The sequence below is a fragment of the Leucopleurus acutus genome (assembly GCF_964270905.1).
Source record: "Leucopleurus acutus genome assembly, chromosome: X".
Classification (NCBI taxonomy): Eukaryota; Metazoa; Chordata; class Mammalia; order Artiodactyla; family Delphinidae; genus Leucopleurus; species Leucopleurus acutus.
Window position 1 is genome coordinate 29,629,207 of NC_139148.1, and position 23,693 is coordinate 29,652,899.

General features: G+C 45.1%; 1 protein-coding gene and 1 pseudogene across 2 annotated transcripts; one reads left to right on the plus strand and one right to left on the minus strand.

Moving 5' to 3' along the window:
* The first annotated feature begins 7,860 nt into the window (after nt 1–7,860).
* Nucleotides 7,861–8,327, plus strand: LOC309978538 (ubiquitin-conjugating enzyme E2 D3-like; annotated as a pseudogene). The gene has a single exon. The product of its transcript is annotated as a ubiquitin-conjugating enzyme E2 D3-like (transcript).
* A 9,479-nt stretch (nt 8,328–17,806) lies between these two features.
* On the minus strand, nt 17,807–18,838 carry LOC309978412 (melanoma-associated antigen B3-like; the record flags this gene model as incomplete). The annotated part of the gene is made up of 1 exon (XM_082864891.1): nt 17,807–18,838. The coding sequence occupies one exon, from the start codon at nt 18,836–18,838 to the stop codon at nt 17,807–17,809; it is 1,032 nt and encodes a 343-aa protein (XP_082721017.1).
* Nucleotides 18,839–23,693: the final 4,855 nt, after the last annotated feature.

Sequence of the window (23,693 nt, forward strand, 5' to 3'; positions counted from 1 at the left end):
CGTGTGGTCCTCCCTCACGGTCCCCATTTCTCACTCAGGGGAGGGTCTATGGTTCCTCCCTCTGCTGACCCATCACACCAAGATGCTGACTTCCCTGTGAGTTCCGAGTGGGGAACTGATGGGCACTTGTGCCTCACATCTGTGCCCGGGGGCGCCTCTAGGAACAACAATGGAGAGGGACTCTGCGCGGTCCCCGCTGGCACGGGGTGGACTTCCCCCCACAGTCCTCAGCATCTTCTCCGTGAGTCCTGGCAAATCCCGGAAATCCTCCCTCCACTGATCTGAGTTCGCTTGCATTACATTAAGATTCTCACCTTCCTGAGATCCCCAAGATGAAAGAAAGGGTGAGCCACTGCCAGTCACCCCCGTCCATGCCCTCCCTGGGTTGGTAGCAGGGGCTGGACTCCGCGGGACCCCACTGTTGCGGCATCGTTGGCCTCTTTCGCCCTCACTCAGACGGCATCTACGCTCCTCCCTCAGCCCACCTGAGTCTTCTGGCCTCAGATCAAGGCCCACATCTGCCTGGGTCCCTGGGGCCCGAAGTGAGGGGTGACACATCAGGCTACCTCTACCTGGGGTTTCCCAGGGCTGAGGGGGGTGGGAGTTTGTGGGCCCCCACTGCTTTGGGTGGGTGTGCATCTACATCATCCCTCAGTGTCCTCACCCTGACGCACAGCAGGACTTGGACATCCTCTGTGTCTTGACTTGACGTCTATCCCCTCATACTAAGGCCCCCAACTCCCCGAGACCCGCTAGAAAGAAAATTTTTTTGTCTCTCTAGCTACAACTGTGTGTGGACTTGCAATGCTGACAGGCAGGAAGAGATTCTGTGGCCCTCACTATTGTGGTGTAGGTGGTCCCCTCAATTCTCAGGGTCCTCTCCTTGGTTCCTGGCATTACCTGGAAATCCTCTGGCTGCTCACCTGAGCCCATACTCCCATCAAGGAGGTTCCTCACCTCCCTGCCATGGTCCGGGAAAACGTGAGTGATATTCATCAGGTCACCATGCCTGAGTCTCCCTCCCAGGTCTGAGAGTAGGGATGAGATTCTATGGGGTTCACTTCTTTCTGGGTGGGGCTCCCTCACGTTCACTCGGTGTTACCACCTTGACTCTCGTTAGGAACCAGGCTTCTTCCCTATGTTGACTGAGGCCTCTCCCATTAGACCCAAACCCTGACGTCCCTGAGACCACCCTTGGAGGAACTGAGAGGGCAATTCAGCCTGAGAGCTCTAAACCTGGCTTCCCAGGGTGAAGGCAGACGTGGCACTTTGTGGGGTCTCCTCTGTTCTGGGGGAGTCGGTTGTCTCATTCCTCACATAGAATTTGTGCTTTGACATCGATCATGGCCTGGGACTCCCCTTCTTCTGCTGAACCGGGCAGCCAGCCCTTAAAGCAAGGCCCTCATCTCCCTCAGACCCCACAGGCAGAAGTTAGGGGGCACCTGAGCCTGCCAGCTCTGCCCTGGGCCTCCCAGGGCTAACGGCAGGGGCAGCATGAGATGCAGCTCTCTCCACTGTGTATGGAGCAGTCTCCATTTCCTCACTCAGGATCTTCACCTTGACTCTGAACCCTGCCTGGGACTTTGCCCTCTGCTGACGTGAGTCCATGACCGTCAGAAAAGGTCCTCATCTTCCTGGGACCTGAGCTTACAGTCAGAGTGAGCCTCATTCTGCCAAAGCTGATCTGGGGCTTGGCTACGCCTGGTAACAGCAAGGGTGGGACTCTCCGACCCCACTGTTCTGGAGTTGGTGGCTCCCTCAGTCCTCATTCAGGACTCTGGCGTCCAGTCCGGGTAGGGTTTGGGATTCCTCCCTCCACTGACCCGAATCTACATGCCTCAGACCGCAGCTCTCACCTCCTTGAGTAGCTAGAAGAGAAGTCGGGGGCTCCACATCCCGGCTACCTTATCTGGGGACTCCCAGGTCTGAGAGCAGGGCTGCTAATTTGTGCAGTTCCCTGTTTTCACGAGAGGTCTGCTTACTAACACTGATGGTCCTACCTCTGCTTCTTTTAGGGCCAAGTCTCCTCCCTAAGCTTAATGGGGTTGCCTTATCTATCTATCTATCCATCCATCCATCCATCCATCCATCCATCCAACTACCTCGTTTTACATTTCACACCCTTTACGCATTTACTTCGTAACTGGTAGTTTGTATCTCTTAATTGTCCTCACCTAATTTCTCTCTTCCCCCAACCACTTTTGCTCTCTGTATCCATAACTGTTTCTGTTCTGTTGTTTGTTCATTTGTTTTGTGTTTCAGCTTCCACATGTAAGTGAAATCATACAGTATTTGTTTTTCTCTGTCTGACTTATTTCACTTAGTGTACAGAACACCCCCTTGGTCCATGCCCCCACCCTTTCTTTTTGGCCGCACCATGTGGCATGTGGGATCTTTGTTCCCCCACCAGGGATCGAAGGTGCGCCCCCTGCAGTGGAAGCGAGGAGTCTTAACCACTGGACCGCCAGGGAAGTCCTGCCCCCTTTCCATAAAGGCCTTTCTCTACCCGAACGTCCCCTAGCCCCCAACCCCACTTCCCACCCCAGGCAGAAATGAGGGGTTCTCTCAGCCTGAATTACTCTAGGGCATCGCGCGAGTGAAGGCTGGAGGGGGCCCCGTGCAGTCACGCCTTTCGGAAGGAGGCACCCTCGTCAGCTCTGAAGGTCCCACTTTTCACCTGCTGGGGACAAGACTACACCCTTTGCCTAAGAAGCCGCCTCCTCTAGACAAAGGCCCTCCACTCTCTGAGGCCCTCCAGACGGCAACTCCTCTGGCATATACGTCAGATCAGGGTCCCACGCTGCTGATGGCAGGCAGGGGCGGGAGGCGGGGGGGGGGGTTACCTTTGTTAAGTGGGGAGAGAGGCGGGAAGGTCCCTTCAGGCTACATTCAGGTCCTCACCGTGGCTCCGGACGAGTCCCGAAAACCCACGCTCGGACGAACAAACGCCGCGGCTCCCGGTCGGGCTCCTCGCTTCCGAAGCGGAAGTCGGGGGAAGCCGCATCCGGCGCTGCGTGGGGTCTCCGAGGGCTGACGGTAGGGGCGGGACTCTGCGGGAACGCCCACTGGTCAGGGGTCAGCGGTCCCTGTGTCCTGCTGGTGCCGTCTATCAGAGCCCGGGAACCCCTCCCTCTATGGTCCTGGGTCCTCCAGCCTCCGAACCAAGCCCTCACCTCCCCGAGGCCCTAGTGGGGGGAAGTCAGGGCGCTGCTCCGACCATCTCTGCCTGACAAGACGGGCGCCACCCTGTGAGCCTCCCTCCTTGGGGGAGAGACCCCCTCATTAGCACTGAGGGTCCTCACCTTGACTCTGGTTATGGCCAAGACGTCCCCCTCTGCAGAACTGGAGTCTGATCCTGCTAGATGAGGCCCTTCCCTCCCTGAGATCACTCGGGTGGAATGAGGGGATGACTCAGCAGTAGCTCTTCTGGGTCTCCCAGGGCTAAGAACTGTACAGAATTCTATTTGGCCCCCTCTGCTTTTGGGGGTCCCCTCATAACACTCAGCATCGTCACATGAATTCTTGTTAGGGCTCAGGTCTCTATCTCTCTCTCTGCAAAACTGAGGCCAACCCCATTAGACAGAGACCCTCACCTCACTGAGACTTTCCAGGCTGAAATCAATCTGACATCTATGGCCAGAGCTTCCCGGGGATGACAGCATCAGAGATTTTTCCGGGGCCTCCTTTTATGCTGTGCGTGCTACCCTTAGTCCACATTCAGATCCTCACCTTGACACATGATCAATCCTGTAACTCCACTCTCTGCTTTCCTGAAGCTGCTTGTTTTACATCAAGGTCCTACTCTCCTAAGAATTCCAAGTTGAAAGTCAGGGTGATCCTCATATGACCATAGTCCATTGGGGCCTCCAAGAACAGGCAGCAGGGATGCAACTCTATTGGACCTCACTGTTCTGGCTGGGTCCTTCCATGATTCCTCACTCAACATGCTCACTACATCTAACAAAGCCTGGCACTCCTCCTTCTACGGAACTGAGGTCACTCTCCTTAGTCTTTGGATAACTCCTATATTCAGGGGTGATCGTCTCCTCGGTCCTCATTCATGGGGGTTCTTATATCAGCTTCTGTCTCTTGATTAAAGGCTTCCTGGGAAATGCATATTCCTAGAAACATTTGACCAGTTACCCTATTGCAAATCTCGGGAGAAAATGGGTCTCTGTCCCGAAAGTGATGTAAGATTAGGAAAATGCAGCACAAATTAAGGAACTCAGGACAGATGTTACGCTGTCAGAGAAAAACAGCTGATATATTCCTTCTCTTCACCAGCCAGACTTAGGGTAGTTCTAAAATATTTACTTTCTACATAGAAGGATAGAGCCAGATAATCTTGTAAGCCCCTGATCATTTGAGGGTATCTGATTTTGCACATGCAGATGATCATATTGTTACCAAGCATTATCTCTTTCTCTCCTTTATTCATATCTCTTGTTTATTTCCGTATTTGTACTGCTGTGGGTATGTATTCCAATCCAGTGTTTTGGTCACAGAGTCCTTCTTTTCATCACTCAAGATACATTTTGAAGTGGTAGAAGACAGTGAATTAACTGACTCATGATCAGCCTCAGGCTGGGAGGAGTGGAATGGCGTGAGCTCTGGACAAATTCAGACCAGAGGTCCAGTCCCAGCCATGTGACCTATTAGCTGTGTGAACTCAGGTCCATCACCAAGCTCTGTGAGCCTCAGGTGAAGTGGCTTTCTTAAGACCTATTTTGCAGGGCTAATGGCATGCAGGTAATGTATGTAAAACACCTGGCACAGCGCCTGGACCACATTGAGACTTTACACAATGTCTGTTTTTACCATGATTATGATTATTTTGGCTGCAGACGATACCACCCACCCTGAAGGAATTTTTAAATCCAGGAGATATCAGAAAATATGTGGCATTCTAGGACATGGAACACCAAATCAGTCCAAAATGCTGTTTACAAAGAATCTTTAATTTCCCCAATAAATCAAATATGAAAATTACATTTTCCTTCCAACTGAATGAAATTCAAATATTCTAGAATTTGCTTCCAAGACTAACTCTTTCTTCCTTCCAAGCTGCCCTTTCATCTAAACAACCCCTATCGTCATTAATTTTACCGTCACCGAAAATGTACACCTCTCGTAGACTTTGCGGAATTACAACCAAAAAAAAAAAAAAAACAAAACTGAATGCGAATGCCCTTTTAATAGAATGGGCTCTGACTCCTTGTCCCCCAGCAAAGAGTATCAGCCCACTGGCTTCTGAGTTTCCAGTTTCAGACTACTGTCACCTTTATTTCAAAGACACTCCTTGGAGATGATGTGCATAAAACACCTAGGTTGTGCACTGTGTTCACCTGCACTGGGACAGGAGCACGGGGCACGTTCCATCCCTGCCCCGGGTGGAGATTTCTCTCTGGTTTACTCATGGTTTCAAAGTAACTGTTAAGGGCAGTTTTCCATTCCAGGCTTAAGTCTCTCAACTCTGAGACCCACCATCTGAGGGTCTGGCCCCTGTTCAGTGTTTCCACAGCCTCACTGGCTGGCTCACCATACGGCCTAACTTAAAATTATCTCCCACTGCAGGACTTTTATATTGTCCTAAAGTCTCAAAGTGCCTTGCATCAGGACATTTACACTAGACTCCTCATGAGGAACCCCTCAACCCCCACTTCTTACCCCTTATTTTTATTGGGCCTTTAGATCTTCGTTCACCAGCTGCTTTCTATGAATGCTGCTCTTAGACTCTAGAATTCTACAGGCAGGGGTTGGGTCTATGTTTCTTAGCATCCCCAGTACCATCCAAAAGCCTTCTGAAGAGCAGACGCTAAATTGATATTTGAACAATTAAAGATCAGGGCTTCCCTGGTGGCACAGTGGTTAAGAATCCGCCTGCCAATGCAGGGGACACGGGTTCGAGCCCTGGTCCGGGAAGATCCCACATACCGCGGAGCAACTAAGCCCGTGCGCCACAGCTACTGAGCCTGTGCTCTAGAGCCCGCGAGCCACAACTGCTGAAGCCCACGTGCCACAACTACTGAAGCCCACGTGCTTAGAGCCCGTGCTCTGCAACGAGAAGCCACCGCAGTGAGGAGCCCACGCACCACAATGAAGAGTAGACCCACTCGCCGCAACTAAAGAAAGCCCTTGCAGCAACCAAGACCCAACGCAGCTAAAAATTAATAAATTAAAAAAAAAGAGCACGTGTGCAAGAAGGCAAAATACTGTGATTTCACTTCTCCCACATTCTTAAATAAGCTAACCGAATCCAGGTATATATACTTCAATTTTACAAAGAAAGACTAAAAGGAATAAAACAAACCAAGAAGTGAATACCTCTTCAGTTTTTTTTTCTGTATCTCATGATCACACAGACTTTACTGTGGAATAATTTCCTTTTTCACAAAAAGTCCATATTCCAATGTTCCGAATGACAAGAAATGATTCGAGGATTTCCAGTTTGTGTTACATAATACCAAAATTCTTATTTCTCAACCTGATAAGCTGCACTAAATGTGTGAGTCATGTCATTAATAAACTTAGACTCTGAAGCTAAACACATCTTTAATTGAAAGGAACAACATTTAAAAATAGAAAAAAGAAAAATCTCCGATTTGTGCATATTGTCTAGGAACACAAATATATTATATGTTGTGTTCCCATGAGCCACACCTTGGCCCTCCACTAGTTGGAAGACTGACTGCTTTCTTTAAATACAATGTGAAGTATCCGCTCAGCCTTCCTAGGGACCGGAGGAGCTTTGGGACATGCCCTGGAACACCCACTGGCCAGCGTAGCAGTATGAGCCCTGGCTGCAGCTCTGGCTCAGGCTCTCTCTTCCTCATCTCTCAAAGCCTCTTCATACCAGGATGGGAAGGCACTGGGCTTGGTATCATTGACATTAGCCCCAAACTCACACATTCTTTTATATATCTATATCCATAACTATCCTGGAAGCACCCCATACTAGTTTACAAAGATCATGCTCATTCTTTTTTATAGCTACATAGTATAGTGCTCCACTCTGTGAATATACCATGTTTTTATCAATTAATATATTCACGGACATTGCAGTATTTTCACATTGTTGTGGATGTGCCTTCAGGGTTAATTTCTGAAAAATTGGAGAAAATATTTGAAAATGATATGCTCAATAAGGGGTTAACATCCAAAATATATAAACAGCTCATATAACTCAACAGTTAAAAAAAAACCCAAATAACCCAATCGAAAAAATGGGCAGAAGACCTAAATAGACATTTTTCCAAAGAAGACATACAGATGGCCAACAGGCAAATGAAAAGATGGTCAACATCATTAATCATCAGATAAATGCAAGTTAAAACTACCATGAGGTATTACCTCACACCTATCAGAATGGCCATCATCAAAAAGAACAGAAATAACAAATGCTGGCAAGCACGTGGAGATCTGTACACTGTTGGTGGGAATGTAAATAGGTGTAGCCACTGTGGAAAACAGTATGGAGGTTCCTCCAGAAACTAAAAATAGAGCTACCATATGACCCAGCAATTCCACTCCTGGGTATGTATCCAAAAGAAACAAATAAACAAACAAAAAACAACAACCCCACCCCCTCACTAAGTTGGATGGTCTCCTTCAGGTTCTCGATGGTTCTCTGAGTCTAAGGGTTTCCACCGCTCATCTACCCTTCCCCCCAGCTTCGTCTACATGCCTCTGACCCCACCCTCTCAGTCCAACCTCTCTGTTTAGTAAGAAGGTGCCTGTGTCTGGCAGAGCCAGGATAGGATGAAAAGACAGTCCTTCCCAGCCGCCCGGATAATCAAGAGTTTTGACCGGATCTTTGAGCACACACCAGGACTGTGAGGGGCCAGAGGAAAAGCACAGACTATGGTGCTGAAAGGGATTAATAAGGAACTTAGTGATTTGGCCCGTGACCCTCCAGCACACTGCTCTGCAGGTCCAGCTGGCGATAATATGTTTCACTGGCAAGCCACAATTATGGAAGCTAATGAAAACCCATATCAAGGTGGTGTATTCCTTTTGACAATTCATTTTCCTACAGACTACCCCTTCAAACTACCTAAGGTTGCATTTGCAACAAGAATTTATCATTCAGACATTAACACTAATGGCAGCATTTGTCTCAATATTCTAAGATCACAGTGGTCTCCTCCTTTAATTGTTTCTAACGTTCTTTCATCCATTTGTTCACTGCTATATGATCCAGACCCAGATGACCCCCCCTAGTGCCATAGACTGCATGGATGTATAAAACAGAGAGAGAGAAGTACAAAAGAATTTCTCAGGAACGGACTCAGAAGTATGCCAGGTATGCTACCTTAAAGTCAGAATAACCTGCATTATAGCCAGAATAAACTTTAAATTACTGTTAAAAAAGGAAAAAAACACTAATTCGAAAAGATGCACGCACCCCAATGTTCATAGCAACATTACTGACAATTGCCAAGATGTATATACCACATCTTCTTTATACACACACACGCGTGCACACACACACACACACACAATGGAATACTAGTCAGCCACAAAAAAAGAACGAACTTTTACCATTTTGCAACAACATGGATGGAGTTGGAGGGTATTATGCTAAGTGAAATAAGAGATAGAGGAAGAAAAACACTGTATGATACCACTTATATGGAGAATTTCAAAAATAAAGCAAACTAGGGAAATATGACAGACTCACAGATATAGAGAACAAACTAGTGGTTACCAGTGGGAAGAGGGAAGGGGGAGGGGCAGGGGAAGGATAGGGGATTAAGAAATACAAAATACTATGTATAAAATAAATAAGCGGGTTTCCCTGGTGGCGCAGTGGTTCAGAGTCCGCCTGCCGATGCAGGGGACACGGGATCGTGCCCCGGTCCGGGAAGATCCCACATGCCGCGGAGTGGCTGGGCCCGTGAGCCACGGCCACCGAGCCTGCGCGTCTGGAGCCTGTGCTCCGCAACGGGAGAGGCCACAACAGTGAGAGGCCGGCGTACCGCAAAAAAATAAAAATAAAATAAAAATAAAAATAAATAAGCTACAAAGATATATTGCACAACAAACGGTATATAGCCAATATTTTATAATAACTGTAAATGGAATATAACCTTTAAAAATTGTGAATCACTCTGTTGTGTACATGAAACTTATAAAATATTGTACATCAACTATACCTCAATTAAAAAAGATCTACTCTCTTAACAACTTTCAAATATACAATACAGTATTATTAACTATAGTCGCCATGCTGTACATTACAGCCCCAGGACTTCTTTATTTTTTAAATGGTTTGTACCGTTTGGCCATTTACACCCATTTCATCCATCCTCCACCCCACACCTGTGGCAACCACCAATCTGTTCTCTGGGTGTTTTTTTTTTTTTAATTTCCACATATAAGTGAGATCATATAGTATTTGTCTTTGTCTGTCCCTCTGTGTTATTGCAAATGGCAGGATTTCCTTTTTTTTTTTTTAAATGGCTGAATAATATCCGAGGGAGAGTGAGAGTATGACTGTGTGTGTGAGTGTGTGTGTATCACATTTTCTTTATCCATTCATCCATCAATGAACACTTACGTTGTTTTCATGTCTTGGTTATGGTAAATAAATGAATATGGGGCGGTGCAGATATATTTTCAAAAAAGTTGTTGTTCTCTTTTCCTTCAGATAAAGTTCCGGGAGTAGAATTGCTGGATCGCACGGTAGTTCTATTTTCAATATTTTGATGAACCTCTATACTGTTGTCCATAGTGGCTGCATCAATTTACAGTCCCATAAACTCATATTTTCTTGAATAATTTAAGCACATCCTAAATGCAAAAGGTATATATCTTTTCCTGACTTTAAAAGGTGTATATCTTTTAAATTTTGGAAAAGAAAGACTGAATGGAGTACGCCAAACCCATAGGTGAACAATTTTAATTTGTTTTCTCTATCTTCTTATCCTATTTTACTGGGGAGTTCTTTCACATTACCAAGGATATCCCTATTCCAATTCCATGCAGTCTTGCTCTGGATCACATTGATGATTTAAAAATTTTCAATTTGTATTTCAACAAAATTCTTACTTCTAAATCTGATAAAGAGCAATAGGTGTGTGCCCATGTCATTCATAAGCTTGTTCTGAATCTAAATAAACTTTCTTTTGAAAAGAAGATCACTTGAAAATTACCAAAAAAATAAGCCAACAGGAATTTATGCATATCAGGAACACTGGTTAACAGGCTTTTCCAACCACAAAGTGACGAATCGGCCTCTACCTCACTAGGGGTGACAGGAGCGACTGGATGTGGCCCTGGAATGTGCACGGGCCATGGCAGTAGTGCCAGCCCTGGCTGCAGCCCTGGCTCGGGCTCTCTCTCCCTCATCTCTCAAAGCCTCTTCATACCAGGATGGGAAGGCACTGGGGACCCTATCATCGACCTTGGCCAAAAACTCCAGGACTTTCATCTTTTTGGTTTCAGCTTGGGCTCTTGATCGCTGTCGCGCATCTGATGATACACCAGGTATTTTCCTGCACCAAATCTTCTGTGATAAGCTTCCTGGGCTCCACCAAGATGAAGTGCCTCCTTCCATCAAAAACACCCAAAACATTCAGGGATTCCCAGATCTCCTTCTCAGAGGCACGGTCGCCATGCAAGAAGATCACACCGAGGAGAGCCATCAGGGGCCCATTCTTCCGAAACCGCCCGCCACTGCTCCGACGCCCATCATCGGTGAGATCTAGCTTGCTGACGAGGGCATAGGAATCACCACCCGGCTTGACTTCCTTCAAGTCAAGGCCGCAGACCAGTTCCATGTGCTCAGTGGCTCTCCTTAGGATCTCAGGGAATTGTTCCCTGTACATTTTGTTGACAACCTTCAGCATGTCTACCTTCATGATGGGTTCTTTTATATTTCTGCAGTAGGAATTGCATCAACATCCCTGCCTTCATGGTTAGAAGGTCCTTCCGTAAGCTCTCAGTGGAGGCTGAGGCTTTAGAGCGACGTGCACTTTCTCATCTTGGCTCTTGACATCTTTTTCGGACATTGTGCATGAAACGGCTGGGAAGTAACGATGGTGGATGTGGATCTCTGAGGCTCCTAGGAATGCCAGCCACCGGGGAGTCCAAGGAAACATCCCCAAAACAGGAGAGGAAGAGAAGGGGGACTCTTCCCTGCTCAGTGGTTTGAGCACCCTGGAGATCCTGGGTCTCACCCCGGGCATGCTGGCATTTCTCACGAGCACTGAGTTTACTCTTGTGACCCTAGGGAATGATGAGTGTGATCAGGAACAGCAGGCGGGAGTGTGGGTGATGCCCGCACTTGGAGGAGGGAGGAGGAGGGGGAATGAGATGGTGTGAGGACCTTCAGCAGGGAGATTCCACGTAAGCTTTAACCAAGTCCATCTCTGCAGGTTTCCTTGAGGGCACTGCCCTAGGATTCTGCAGGGCTCTTGTTCTCCTGGTCAACCTGTCCCTGAGAACCCAGTGGAGAAACGGTGAGCCTTAGGCTGCAGCCTGCCTGCCCTGTGTTTTACTGACTAGGGTGACAGCATGGTTGATAGTGGGGCCACTTGTGTTTTTCAGTGTAGGGGGTCTTCTATGTTTAGCTTCAGGATTATCATGACAGCTCTTGGCAAGGCCTGGAAACTCCCCTCTCTGTTACTCTAAAGGTGACACCCCAAAGCTCTCCGGGACCCACAAGAAGGAAGTGAGAGGGGCACCTCAGCCCACCACTCTTATCAGGGGGAACCCAGTAGTTAAAGCTCTGTGGGTACCTCTCTGTCCTGAGCTTGTTAGATCCTAAGTCATCATTTGGAGTCCTCACTTGGATACCGCACAGGGTCATGGACTCTTCCTTTTGCTGACTGGGGGCTGGACCTTCAGACCAAGGATCTCACCTCCTTCCAGAACTCATAAAAAATGGGATGGGGATCCATGAAAGAAATAATTGATCAGCTAGATTTCATTCCCTTAAACTTCTAATCTGCAAAACTACACCATCAAGAGAACAAGAAGATGAGCTACAGTCTCAGAGGAAATATTTGCAAAAGACAGATCTGATGAAGGCTTTTATCCAAAATATACAAAGAACTCTTAAAATTCAATAAGAAGGAAACTAACAACCCGATTAAAAAAATGGACAAAAGATATGAACAGATACCTCACTAAGGAAGATATACAGATGGCAAACAAGCATATGAAAAGATGCTCACCATCATGTACCATTAGGGAACTGCAAATTAAAATTACAACCAGAAACCGCTACGTGCCAAAATCCAGAGGACTGACAGCACCAAATGCTGGTGAGGATGGGATTCAACAAGAACGCTTTCATTGTTGGTGGTGATGCAAATGGTATAGCCACTTTGGAAGCCAGTTTGCAAGCTTCTCAGTAAACTAAACATATTCTATACTGTTGGTGGGAATGTAAATTGGTCCAGCCACTATGGGAAACAGTAGGGAGGCTCCTCAAAAAATCAAAAATAGGGCTTCCCTGGTGGTGCAGTGGTTGAGAGTCCGCCTGCCGATGCGGGGGACGTGGCTTCGTGCCTGGGTCCGGGAGGATGCCACGTGCCGCGGAGCGGCTGGGCCCGTGAGCCATGGCCGCTGAGCCTGCGCGTCCGGAGCCTGTGCTCCGCAGCGGGAGAGGCCGCAGCAGTGAGAGGCCCGTGTACCGCAAAAAAAAAAAAAAAAAAAAAAAAAAATCAAAAATAACATATGATATTATCGGCAATCCCACTACTATCCAAAGGAATTGAAATCAGGACCTTGAAGAGATATCTGCATTCCCATGTTCATTGCAGCATTATTCCTAATAGCCAAGCTATGGAAGCAACCTAAATGTCCACCGATGGATGAATGGATAAAGTGTAAAGTATACATACAATGGAATATCATTCAGCTTTAAAAAGAAGCTAAAACTTCTCCAGCTATGACAGCGTGAATAAATCTAGAGAACATTATGTTCCAGTGAAATAAGCCAGACACAGAAGGACAAATACTACATGATGTCATTTATATGAGAAATCTAAAATAGTCAAAGTCAGAGAAGCAGAGAGTAGAGTGGTGGTTGCCAGGGGCTATGGAGATGGGGAAAATGAGAAGGTTTTAATCAAAAGTTACAAAGTTTCAGTTATGCAAGGTAAATCCTAGGGATCTACTATACAGCATAGAGTTTACAGTTAAGACTACTATATTGTACACTTTCTAACAGGTTAAATCTTATGGTAAGTGTTCTTATCACACACACAAAATAAAAAGGGTGGGAGGAAACATTTGGAGGTCATAGATATGTTTATGGCATAAACTGCAGTGACTGATAGTTTCACAAGTGGATACTTATCTCCGAACTCATCAATTTGTATACATTAAATACGTACGGTTTTTGTATGCCCATCCTACCTCAATAAATTGTTTTTTTTAAAAAAAAACAACTAAACATACTCTTACCATACAATCTAGTAATCATGCTCCTTGGTATTTACCAAAATGAGTTGGAAACTTACATCCACACAAAAACCTGCACACCGATGTTTATAGCAGCTTTACTCATAATTGCCAAAACTTAAAAGCAACAAAGGTGTCCTTCAGCAGGTAAATGGATAAATAATGGAATACTGTTCAGTGCTAGAAATAAATATCAAACCATGAAAAGACATGGAGGAACCTTAGATGTGTATTACTAAGTGAAAGAAACTAATCTTAAAAGGCTACATGCTGCATGATTCCAACTACATGACATCCTGGAAAAAGGCAAAACTATAGAAAAAGCAAAAAGACCAGTGGTTGCCAGGGGTTGGGGGCAGGGAGGGATGAACAGAGCACAGAGAATTTTTAGGGTAGTGAAATTACTCTGTATGACACTATAATGGTAGATAAAAGTCATCATACGTTCGTTGGAACCCACAAAGTGTACAACACCAAGAATGAAGCCTAATGTAACTCTGCACTTCGTGTGCTAATGATGTGTCAATGTAGCTTCATAGATCGTAGCAAACGGCCCACTCTGATGGGGGATGTTGATAGTGGGGGAGGTGTGAGCTGTGTCGGGGAAGAGGGTACATGGGAACTCCTTGTACTTTCTGCTCCATTTTGTTGTGAACCTAAAACTGCTTTAAAAAAAAATAAAGTGAACTAAAAAAAAAACTGATGGGGGGTGGTGGTTGTTGCTCAGCCTCACACCCTTCCCTGGGGATTTAAGTCTTGAGTGCAGGTGCAGGGCCAGTTTTCCCCTCTATGCAAGAGTGGGTGGGCCTCTCAGTCCTCACTCAGTTTCCTTGATTTGACTCCTGGCAGGGCCTGAGGCTCCCCTCTTTCTCGACCTGAGGACATTTCTTCAGAGAAAGGCTCTTATTTCCCTGAGATCCAATAGGAGGAGGTGAGGGTGGCCTTACTTGGCCACACCTGCCATGCCATGAGTGACAACTGTATCAGGCAGGTTGAGACCATATGATGGTGATCCCACTCAGGGTTCTAACTCAGTACCCTAAATCTGACTCACGTGAAGGCCTAAGATTCCCCCCTCTGCTGCCCTGGGACCTCCCCCTCAAACCAAGTTCCGCACTTTTCTGTGATCCCCGAGAAGGATATGAGGCCGTCTCTTCCTGACATTTACACCAGGATCTGTCACGGCAACAGGGAGGATTCTGTGAGGTCTCCGCTGATATGGGTTTGGTGGGCCCTGAACTCTTCAGGGTGCTCACCTTCCTCCTGGCGCACCTTGGAAATCCTATCTCTACTGACCTGAGTTGGCCAACCTCAGGCCAAAGTCTTCACTTTCTCAACCTCTTACGTGGAAATCAGGTTCAGCCACATCTTGCCAAGGCTGTCTGGGGACTCTGAGGGCTGACGGCAGGGTCAGGAGTCCATGGGACACACTGTTCGGGGGTGGCGGGTGTGCTTCCTTCATTCCTCATTCAGGGTCCTCACCACCACATGTGGCAGAGACTGGGACTCCTCCCTCTACTGACCTGAGCTCATCCTCCTAGGTAGGACTCACAAGTCCCTGAGAACCCTGAAGAGTAAGTGAGGGCATGCTCAGGCTGACAACTTTGCCTGGCATGTTGCTCTCCCCAGGCCACCCGTAAGGGGCCCTTCATCGTGGCTCCTGTTTCTTGATTAAAGGCTTCCTGGGAAAGGGCCCATCCCTGCAAACTCTTGACCGGTTTTCCTATTGCAAACCCTTCAGAGACTGGGTCTCCGTCCCAGGAGTGATGTGAAGTAGGGAAGTTGTAACGCAAGGCAGGACGGATGTGCTGTCAAAGAAAAAAAATACATTGGTTTTTCCCTTCTCTTTACCAGCAAGACTTAGCCTTTTATGTAACTTCTCTTTGAATAGATTTAACTTCCAAATGCGAAGGGTTGTCCAGCATGATTTTCTGAGCCCCAGATCTTTTGAGGTTATCTGACTTTGGATATGTAGATGATCATACTGTCACTAAATATCTTCCTCTGCTTTCTTCACCCTTTTCAACTATTTTGAGACGCTTATTGCTGTGCTTATGTATTCCCATCCAGTGTTTTGGGCACAGAGTCCTCCTTTTTATCACCTGAGATATATTTTGTAGTGAGTGAGAAGTAAGGTGAATTAAGGAACACAAAGTTGGCCTCGGGCTGGGAGGAATGGAAAAGTGTGGGCGTCAGACTTAGTTAGGCCAGGAGTCTAGTTCCAACACTGTCACTTAACAGCTGTGTGAAATTGAACACATTACCAAACTCTGTGAGCCTCGGTCTTTTCATCTGTGAAATGGGTTTGAGAAGCTCTGTCTTGGGGACTGATAGAATTTATATAATGCCTGTGAAGTGCCTGGCCCATTGCCTGGCCGGTACTGAGACTTTCAAGGATGCCAGTTCTTACTATGATTAATTTGTCCCCTGGAGTTTCAACCCACTACACTGAGATTTAACTTTCAATCCAGGAGATGCCAGAGAATAAGCAGGGCTCTAGGGCAAAGAAACCCCTATCAGGCAAAATCCTGCTTAGCAAGGAAAACTAGTATTTCCCTGTTAGAGTATGTCATTCAAGGTCAACATGAGGTAGACTTCCTCAGTAGATGCAACACGAAGCTCTAAAATGTTTCACGGACCTAAAACTTACCTCCCTCTCAGCTGCCCTTCTTTATAAACCACTCCCACTTTCATTCATTTAACCACCCACGAATATCTATTCCTTGCCTAGAGTTTGCCAAATTACAATCAAGATAACTTAATTTGAATGACTTTTTTTCGTGGAGTGGGCTCTGGCTCCCCCAACTAGGGCAAAGAGTGCCAGTCCAGTGGCTTCTGGGCACCCCCACCCCTCAGGGGAGTACCACCCTTATTTCTCAGAAACTCCCTGGAGACATGACAGCGTGAATAAAACATCTAATTTGCATAGTGTTCACCTGCACTGGGACAAGAGCACAGTACACATTCTATTCCTGCCTCAGGTGATTTCTCTCTGATTTACCCACAACCCCAAAGTACAAGGAGACCTCGAAGATATTGCAGGTTTGGTTCCAGACCCCCAAAATAAAGTGAAGAGTACAATAAAGTGAGTCACAAGAATTTTTTGGTTTCCCAGTACTCTTATAAAATTTATGTTTACACTATACTGCAGCCTATTAAGCGTGCAATAGCATTATGTCAAGGAACAATGTACATACCTTAATTAAAAAATACCTTTCTGCTAAAAAATGCTAACCATCATCTGAGCCTTCAGCGAGTCCATCTTTTTGCTGGTGGAAGGTGTGAAATATTGTGAGAATTACCAAAATGTGACACAGAGACACGACGTGAGAATACCTTGTTGGAAAAATGGCGCTGAAAGACGTGCTGGAAGCAAGGTTGACACAAACCTTCAATTTGTTAAAAAAAGAAAAGAAAAAGCACTATCTGTGAAATACAGTAAAGCAAAGCACAACAAAATGAAGTGTGCCTGTAACTGCTAAGGGCAGTTTCCCATTCCAGGCTTTGTCTTTCAACTGTACGGCCCACCATCTGAGGATCTGGACCCTGCTCCAAATTATCAGTCTCATCTAGCCCACCACGCACCTAACTTATAATTACCTCCCACTGAAGGACTTACATTTTTCCCAAGGCCCACCACTGCCTTGCATCAGGGAATTTACATTCAACTGCTATCATGTGAAACCACCCCTTCTCCTTTCTTATCCTGTCTTTTCATTTGTCCTTTTGGTCTTAGAGTATACATCACCATTTTCTTTATATGATAGCTGCTTCTCGGCTCTATAATTTTATGGTCAGTGGCTAGGTCTCCTTCTTCTCAGCTCTCACAGTACTAGCAAGGAGCCTTCTAAGAGCAGATGCTCAATTAATGTTTGGGGAATAAACAAGCCTGTGAGCATGAGGTCTAATTTATTATGATTTAATTCTACATTTTTGAATGAGCCAAGCACATACTGTTATTTCTAATTTTATAAAACAGAGTAAAACGAATTAGTAAACCAAATATTGACCATCTTACTTTTTCTATACTATACTACATACAGTATACTATACTATACTTAACTTTTTCACATTTTCAAGGAATTGCGTATTGCAATGCCATGTTATCTTCCACCAAACTACTAAATAAGATGGAAGTTTTCCCAATATGTTTTACAAAACAGCAAAACTCTTATTCTTAAACCTGATAAACAACAGTAAGTATGACTGATGTAATTCATAAACTTACATTCTAACGCTAAATAAAATTTCATTTAAGAGTAACGTTTGAAAAACAGCAAAAAACAAAGACGTATTTCCAAATTCCCCATACAGAACAGGAACACAAAGGTATTATACAGTGTTCCCTCTGTCACACCCAACCCTACACTACTTGAAATATTGAATGCTCTCTTCAGCCACAAAGTGCAGAATTTGCCTCAGATTCTGTGTGGGAGGAGCTGGACAGAACACTGGAACATCCACTGGCTTGGGCTCTCTCTTCCTCATCTTTCAAAGCCTCTTCATACCAAGACTGGAAGGCACTGGGGACGGTGTGATTGACCTTGGCCAGGAACTCCAGGACTTTCATCTTGCTGGTTTCGGCATGTGCTCTCGGGCCCCACAGGAACTCGTAGCGCGCTGGATCACTGTTGGCCACTTGCCGGTATTCCAAATACTTCAGCTTCACCCAATCTTGGGTGATAAGCTTCTTGGGCTCCCCAAATATGAAGTGCCTCTTCCCAGCATAGACTCTCATCTTATTCAGGAATTCCCAGATATTCTCCTCTGTGGCGCAGTTGCCCTTCATGAGGATCACAGCCAGAATGTACATCAGGAGACCGGTCTTGGGTAACCCGCTGCCACGGCTCATGGTCCCATCGTTGGGGAGAGCCATTTTGCTGACAAAGGTATAAGTATGCTTGGTACGGTCGACCTCCTTTAAGTCAACACCAAATAGCATCTCCATGCTGAAGGAAGCTCTTCTGAGGATCTCAGGGAATCGATTTTGGTACTTCTTAGCGATAAACTTCAGCATATGTGCTTTCCTAACAGGCTTTTTCATTTTATACATGTGCACCAGGAACTGCACCAACACACTCGCTGTCCTCCTTAGAGGGCCTTTTCGAGACCGCACGGCGGAGACGGGGGCCTGAGAGGAACTGTGCTTTTTCTTCATTTGGCCTTTGGCTCCTTTGTTTGATCTTGCGGGAGAAACACCTGCAGGATTAGTGGTGGTGGCTAGGGCCCTCTGAGGACTCTTGAGAGTGCTATGTGACTTAGCACCCGGCTTTCTCCGAGTAGTAACCCCAAGAGAAGGACATGAAGACGAGGCGGCTTCCTCCTCAGCTGCAGTGGCCTGAGCACCCGTCAGACCCTGGGTCCCACTTTGGGCCTGGCGGCGTCTCTCACGGGTGCGGAGCTTACTCTTCCGCCCCCGAGGCATGGTGACTGTGGTCAGGGACAAAAGGCAGGAGTGCAGGTAGGACAGCGGGGTGATCTGGCAGAGATGCGAGAGGATGAGAGGGAGTGAGTGCCTACAGCAGGGAGGTACCACCCTGCCTTTAAGAGGGCCGCTCTTCAGGTTTCCATGTGGGCCCTGATCTACGAACACACAGGACTCCTGTTCTGATCACCCTGTCCTCTAAGAACCCTGTGGAAATAATTAAAGTGAGCCTCAGCCTGCAGCCTGCCAGCCCTGCCTGGTGCTTATTGGGGCTGAGAGCAGCACTGGGCAATTATCTAGTCCTTGTGGAGCCCCCTCTACTCTGGAGCATTGGGGTCCCCTCAGTTCATATGCAGGACCATCATATCAACTTTGGGCAGGGCCTAGGCCCCCTCCTCTGTGCTGCTCTAAATTTATACCTCAGACCCAGATCCTCATCTTCCTGGGATACCTTAAGAAGAAGTGAAGGGGCACCTCAGCCTAGCACCCCTGCCAGGGGGCACCCACAGCTGACAGCTCTATGGGACTCTGTCCTGGGCTCCTTGGGGTCCTCAGTCCTCATTCAGGGTCCTTGCCGTGGCTCTCACCAATCTGATACCATCAGAAATAAAGGAGGGGAAACCCGGGAGCTGTGCAAACAAAGAAGAGAAAAGGGAAATCTCTCCCAGCAGCCTCAGGAGCAGCAGATTAAATCTCCACAATCAACTTGATGTACCCCGCATCTGTGGAATACCTGAATAGACAATGAATCATCCCAAACTGAGGAGCCGTGCGGATGAAAGGCTCTTGGTGCTGCGGCCAGGAGTCAGTGCTGTGCCTCTGAGGTGGGAGAGCCAACTTCAGGACACTGGTCAACAAGAGACCTCCAGGCTCCACATAATATCAAACGGCGAAAATCTCCCGGAGATCTCCATCTCAACAACAGCACCCTGATTCACTCAATGACCAGCAAGCTACAGTGCTGGACACCCTATGCCAAACAACTAGCAAAAAAGGTACACAAGCCCACCCATTGGCAGAGAGGCTGCCTAAAATCATAATAAGGCCAAAAACACCCCAAAACACACCACCAGACGTGGACCTGCCCACCAAAAAGACAAGTTCCAGCCTCATCCACCATAACACAGGCACTAGTCCCCTCCACCAGGAAGCCTACACAACCCACTGAACCAACCTTAGCCACTGGGGACAGACATCAAAAACAACAGGAACTACGAACCTGCAGCCTGCAAAAAGGAGACCCCAAACACAGCAAGATAAGCAAAATGAGAAGACAGAAAAACACACGGCACATGAAGGAGCAAGATAAAAATGCACCAGACCGAACAAGTGAAGAGGAAATAGGCAGTCTACCTGAAAAAGAATTCACAATAATGATAGTAAAGATGATCCAAAATCTTGGAAATAGAATGGACTAAATGCAAGAAACATTTAACAAGGACCTAGAAGAACTAAAGATGAAACAAACAATGATGAACAACACAATAAATGAAATGAAAAATAATCTAGACGGGATCAATAGCAGAATAACTGAGGCAGAAAAACAGATAACTGACATGGAAGATAAAATAGTGGAAATAACTACTACAGAGCAGAATAAAGAAAAAAGAATGAAAAGAACTGAGGACAGTCTCAGAGACCTCTCAGACAACATTAAATGCACCAACACTCGAATTATAGGGGTTCCAAAAGAAGAAGAGAAAAAGAAAGGGACTGAGAAAATATTGGAAGAGATTATAGTTGAAAACTTCCCTAATATGGGAAAGGAAATAGTTAATCAAGTCCAGGAAGCACAGAGTCCCATACAGGATAAATCCAAGGAGAAATACGCCAAGACACATATTAATCAAACCGTCAAAAATTAAATATGAAGAAAGCATATTAAAAGCAGCAAGGGAAAAACAACAAATAACACACAAGGGAATCCCCATAAGGTTAACAGCTGATCTCTCAGCAGAAACTCTGTAAGCCAGAAGGGAGTGGCAGGACATACTGAAAGTGATGAAGGAGAAAAACCTGCAACCAAGATTACTCTACCCAGCAAGGATCTCATTCAGATTTGATGGAGAAATTAAAACCTTTACAGACAAGCAAAAGCTGAGAGAGTTCAGCACCACCAAACCAGCTTTACATAAATGCTAAAGAAACTTCTCTAGGCAAGAAACACAAGAGAAGGAAAAGACCTACAATAACGAGCCCAAAACAATTTAGAAAATGGGAATATGAACATATATATCGAGAATTACCTTAAATGTAAATGGACTAAGTGCTCCCACCAAAAGACACAGATTGGCTAAATGGATACAAAAACAAGACGCATATATATGCTGTCTACAAGAGACCCACTTCAGACCTAGAGACACATACAGACTGAAAGTAAGGGGATGGAAAAAGATATTCCATGCAAATGGAAACCAAAAGAAAGCTGGAGTAGCAATTCTCATAACAGACAAAATAGACTTTAAAATAAAGACTATTAGAAGAGACAAAGAAGGACACTACATAATGATCAAGGGATCGATCTAAGAAGATGCAACAATTGTAAATATTTATGCACCCAACATAGGAGCACCTCAATACATAAGGCAAACACTAATAGCCTTAAAAGGGGAAATTGACAGTAACACATTCATAGTAGGGGACTTTAACACCCCACTTTCACCCACGGACAGATCATCCAAAATGAAAATAAATAAGGAAACACAAGCTTTAAATGATACATTAAACAAGATGGACTTAATTGATATTAATAGGACACTCCATCCAAAAACAACAGAATACACATTTTTCTCAAGTGCTCATGGAACATTCTCCAGGATAGATCATATCTTGGGTCACAAACCAAGCCTTGGTAAATTTAAGAAAATTGAAATTGTATCAAGTATCTTTTCCGACCACAACGCCATGAGACTAGATATCAATTACAGGAAAAGATCTGTAAAAAATACAAACACATGGAGGCTAAACAATACACTACTTAATAACAAAGTGATCACTGAAGAAATCAAAGAGGAAATAAAAAAATACCTAGAATCAAATGACAATGGAGACGACAACCCAATACCTATGGGATGGAGCAAAAGCAGTTCTAAGAGGGAAGTTTATAGCAATACAAGCCCACCTTAAGAAACAAGAAACAACTCAAATAAACAACCTAACCTTGCACCTAAAGCAATTACAAAAAGAAGAAAAAGAAACCGCAAAGTTATCAGAAGGAAAGAAATCATAAAAATCAGATCAGAAATAAATGAAAAAGAAATGAAGGAAACGATAGCAATGATCAATAAAACTAAAAGCTGGTTCTTTGAGAAAATAAACAAAATTGATAAACCATTAGCCGGACTCATCAAGAAAAAAAGGGAGAAGACTCAAATCAACAGAATTAGAAATGAAAAAGCAGAAGTAACAACTGACACTGCAGAAATACAAAAGATCATGAGAGATTACTACAAGCAACTCTATGCCAATAAAATGGACAATCTGGAAGAAATGGACAAATTCTTAGAAATGCACAACCTGCCAAGACTGAATCAGGAAGAAATAGAAAATATGAACAAACCAATCACAAGCAGTGAAATTGAAACTACGATTAAAAATCTTCCAACAAACAAAAGCCCAGGACCAGATGGCTTCACAGGCGAATTCTATCAAACATTTAGAGAAGAGCTAACACCTATCCTTCTCAAACTCTTTCAAAATATAGCAGAGGGAGGAACACTCCCAAAATCATTTTACGAGGCCACCATCACCTTGATACCAAAACCAGACAAGGATGTCACAAAGAAAGAAAACTACAGGCCAATATCACTGATGAACCTAGATGCAAAAATCCTCAACAAAATACTAGCAAACAGAATCCAACAGCACATTAAAAGGATCACACACCATGATCAAGGGGGCTTATTCAAGGAATGCAAGGATTCTGCAATATACGCAAATCAATCAATGTGATAAACCATATTAATAAATTGAAGGAGAAAAACCGTATGATCATCTCAATAGATGCAGAGAAAGCTTTTGACATAATTCAACACCCATTTATGATAAAAACCCTGCAGAAAGTAGGCATAGAGGGACCTTTCCTCAACATAATAAAGGCCATATATGACAAACCCACAGCCAACATCATCCTCAATGGTGAAAAACTGAAAGCATTTCCACTAAGATCAGGAACAAGACAAGGTTGCCCACTCTCACCACTCTTATTCAATATAATTTTGGAAGTTTTAGCCACAGAGAAGAAAAGGAAATAAAAGGAATCCAAATTGGAAAAGAAGAAGTAAAGCTGTCACTGTTTGCAGATGACATGATACTATACATAGAGAATCCCAAAGATGCTACCAGAAAACTACTAGAGCTAATCAATGAATTTGGTAAAGTTGCAGGATACAAAATTAATGCATAGAAATTCTGGCATTCCTATACACTAACAATGAAAAATCTGAAAGTGAAATCAAGAAAACTCTCCCATTTACCATTGCAACAAAAAGAATAAAATATCTAGGAATAAACCTACCTAAGGAGACACAAGACCTGTATGCAGAAAATTATAAGACACTGATGAGAGAAATTAAAGATGATACAAATAGATGGAGAGATATACCATGTTCTTGGATTGGAAGAATCAACATTGTGAAAATGACTCTACTACCCAAAGCAATCTACAGATTCAATGCAATCCCTACCCAACTACCACTGGCATTTTTCACAGAACTAGAACAAAAAATTTCACAATTTGTATGGAAACACAAAAGACCCCGAATAGCCAAAGCAATCTTGAGAACGAAAAACGGAGCTAGAGGAATCAGGCTCCCTGACTTCAGACTATACTACAAAGCTACAGTAATCAAGACAG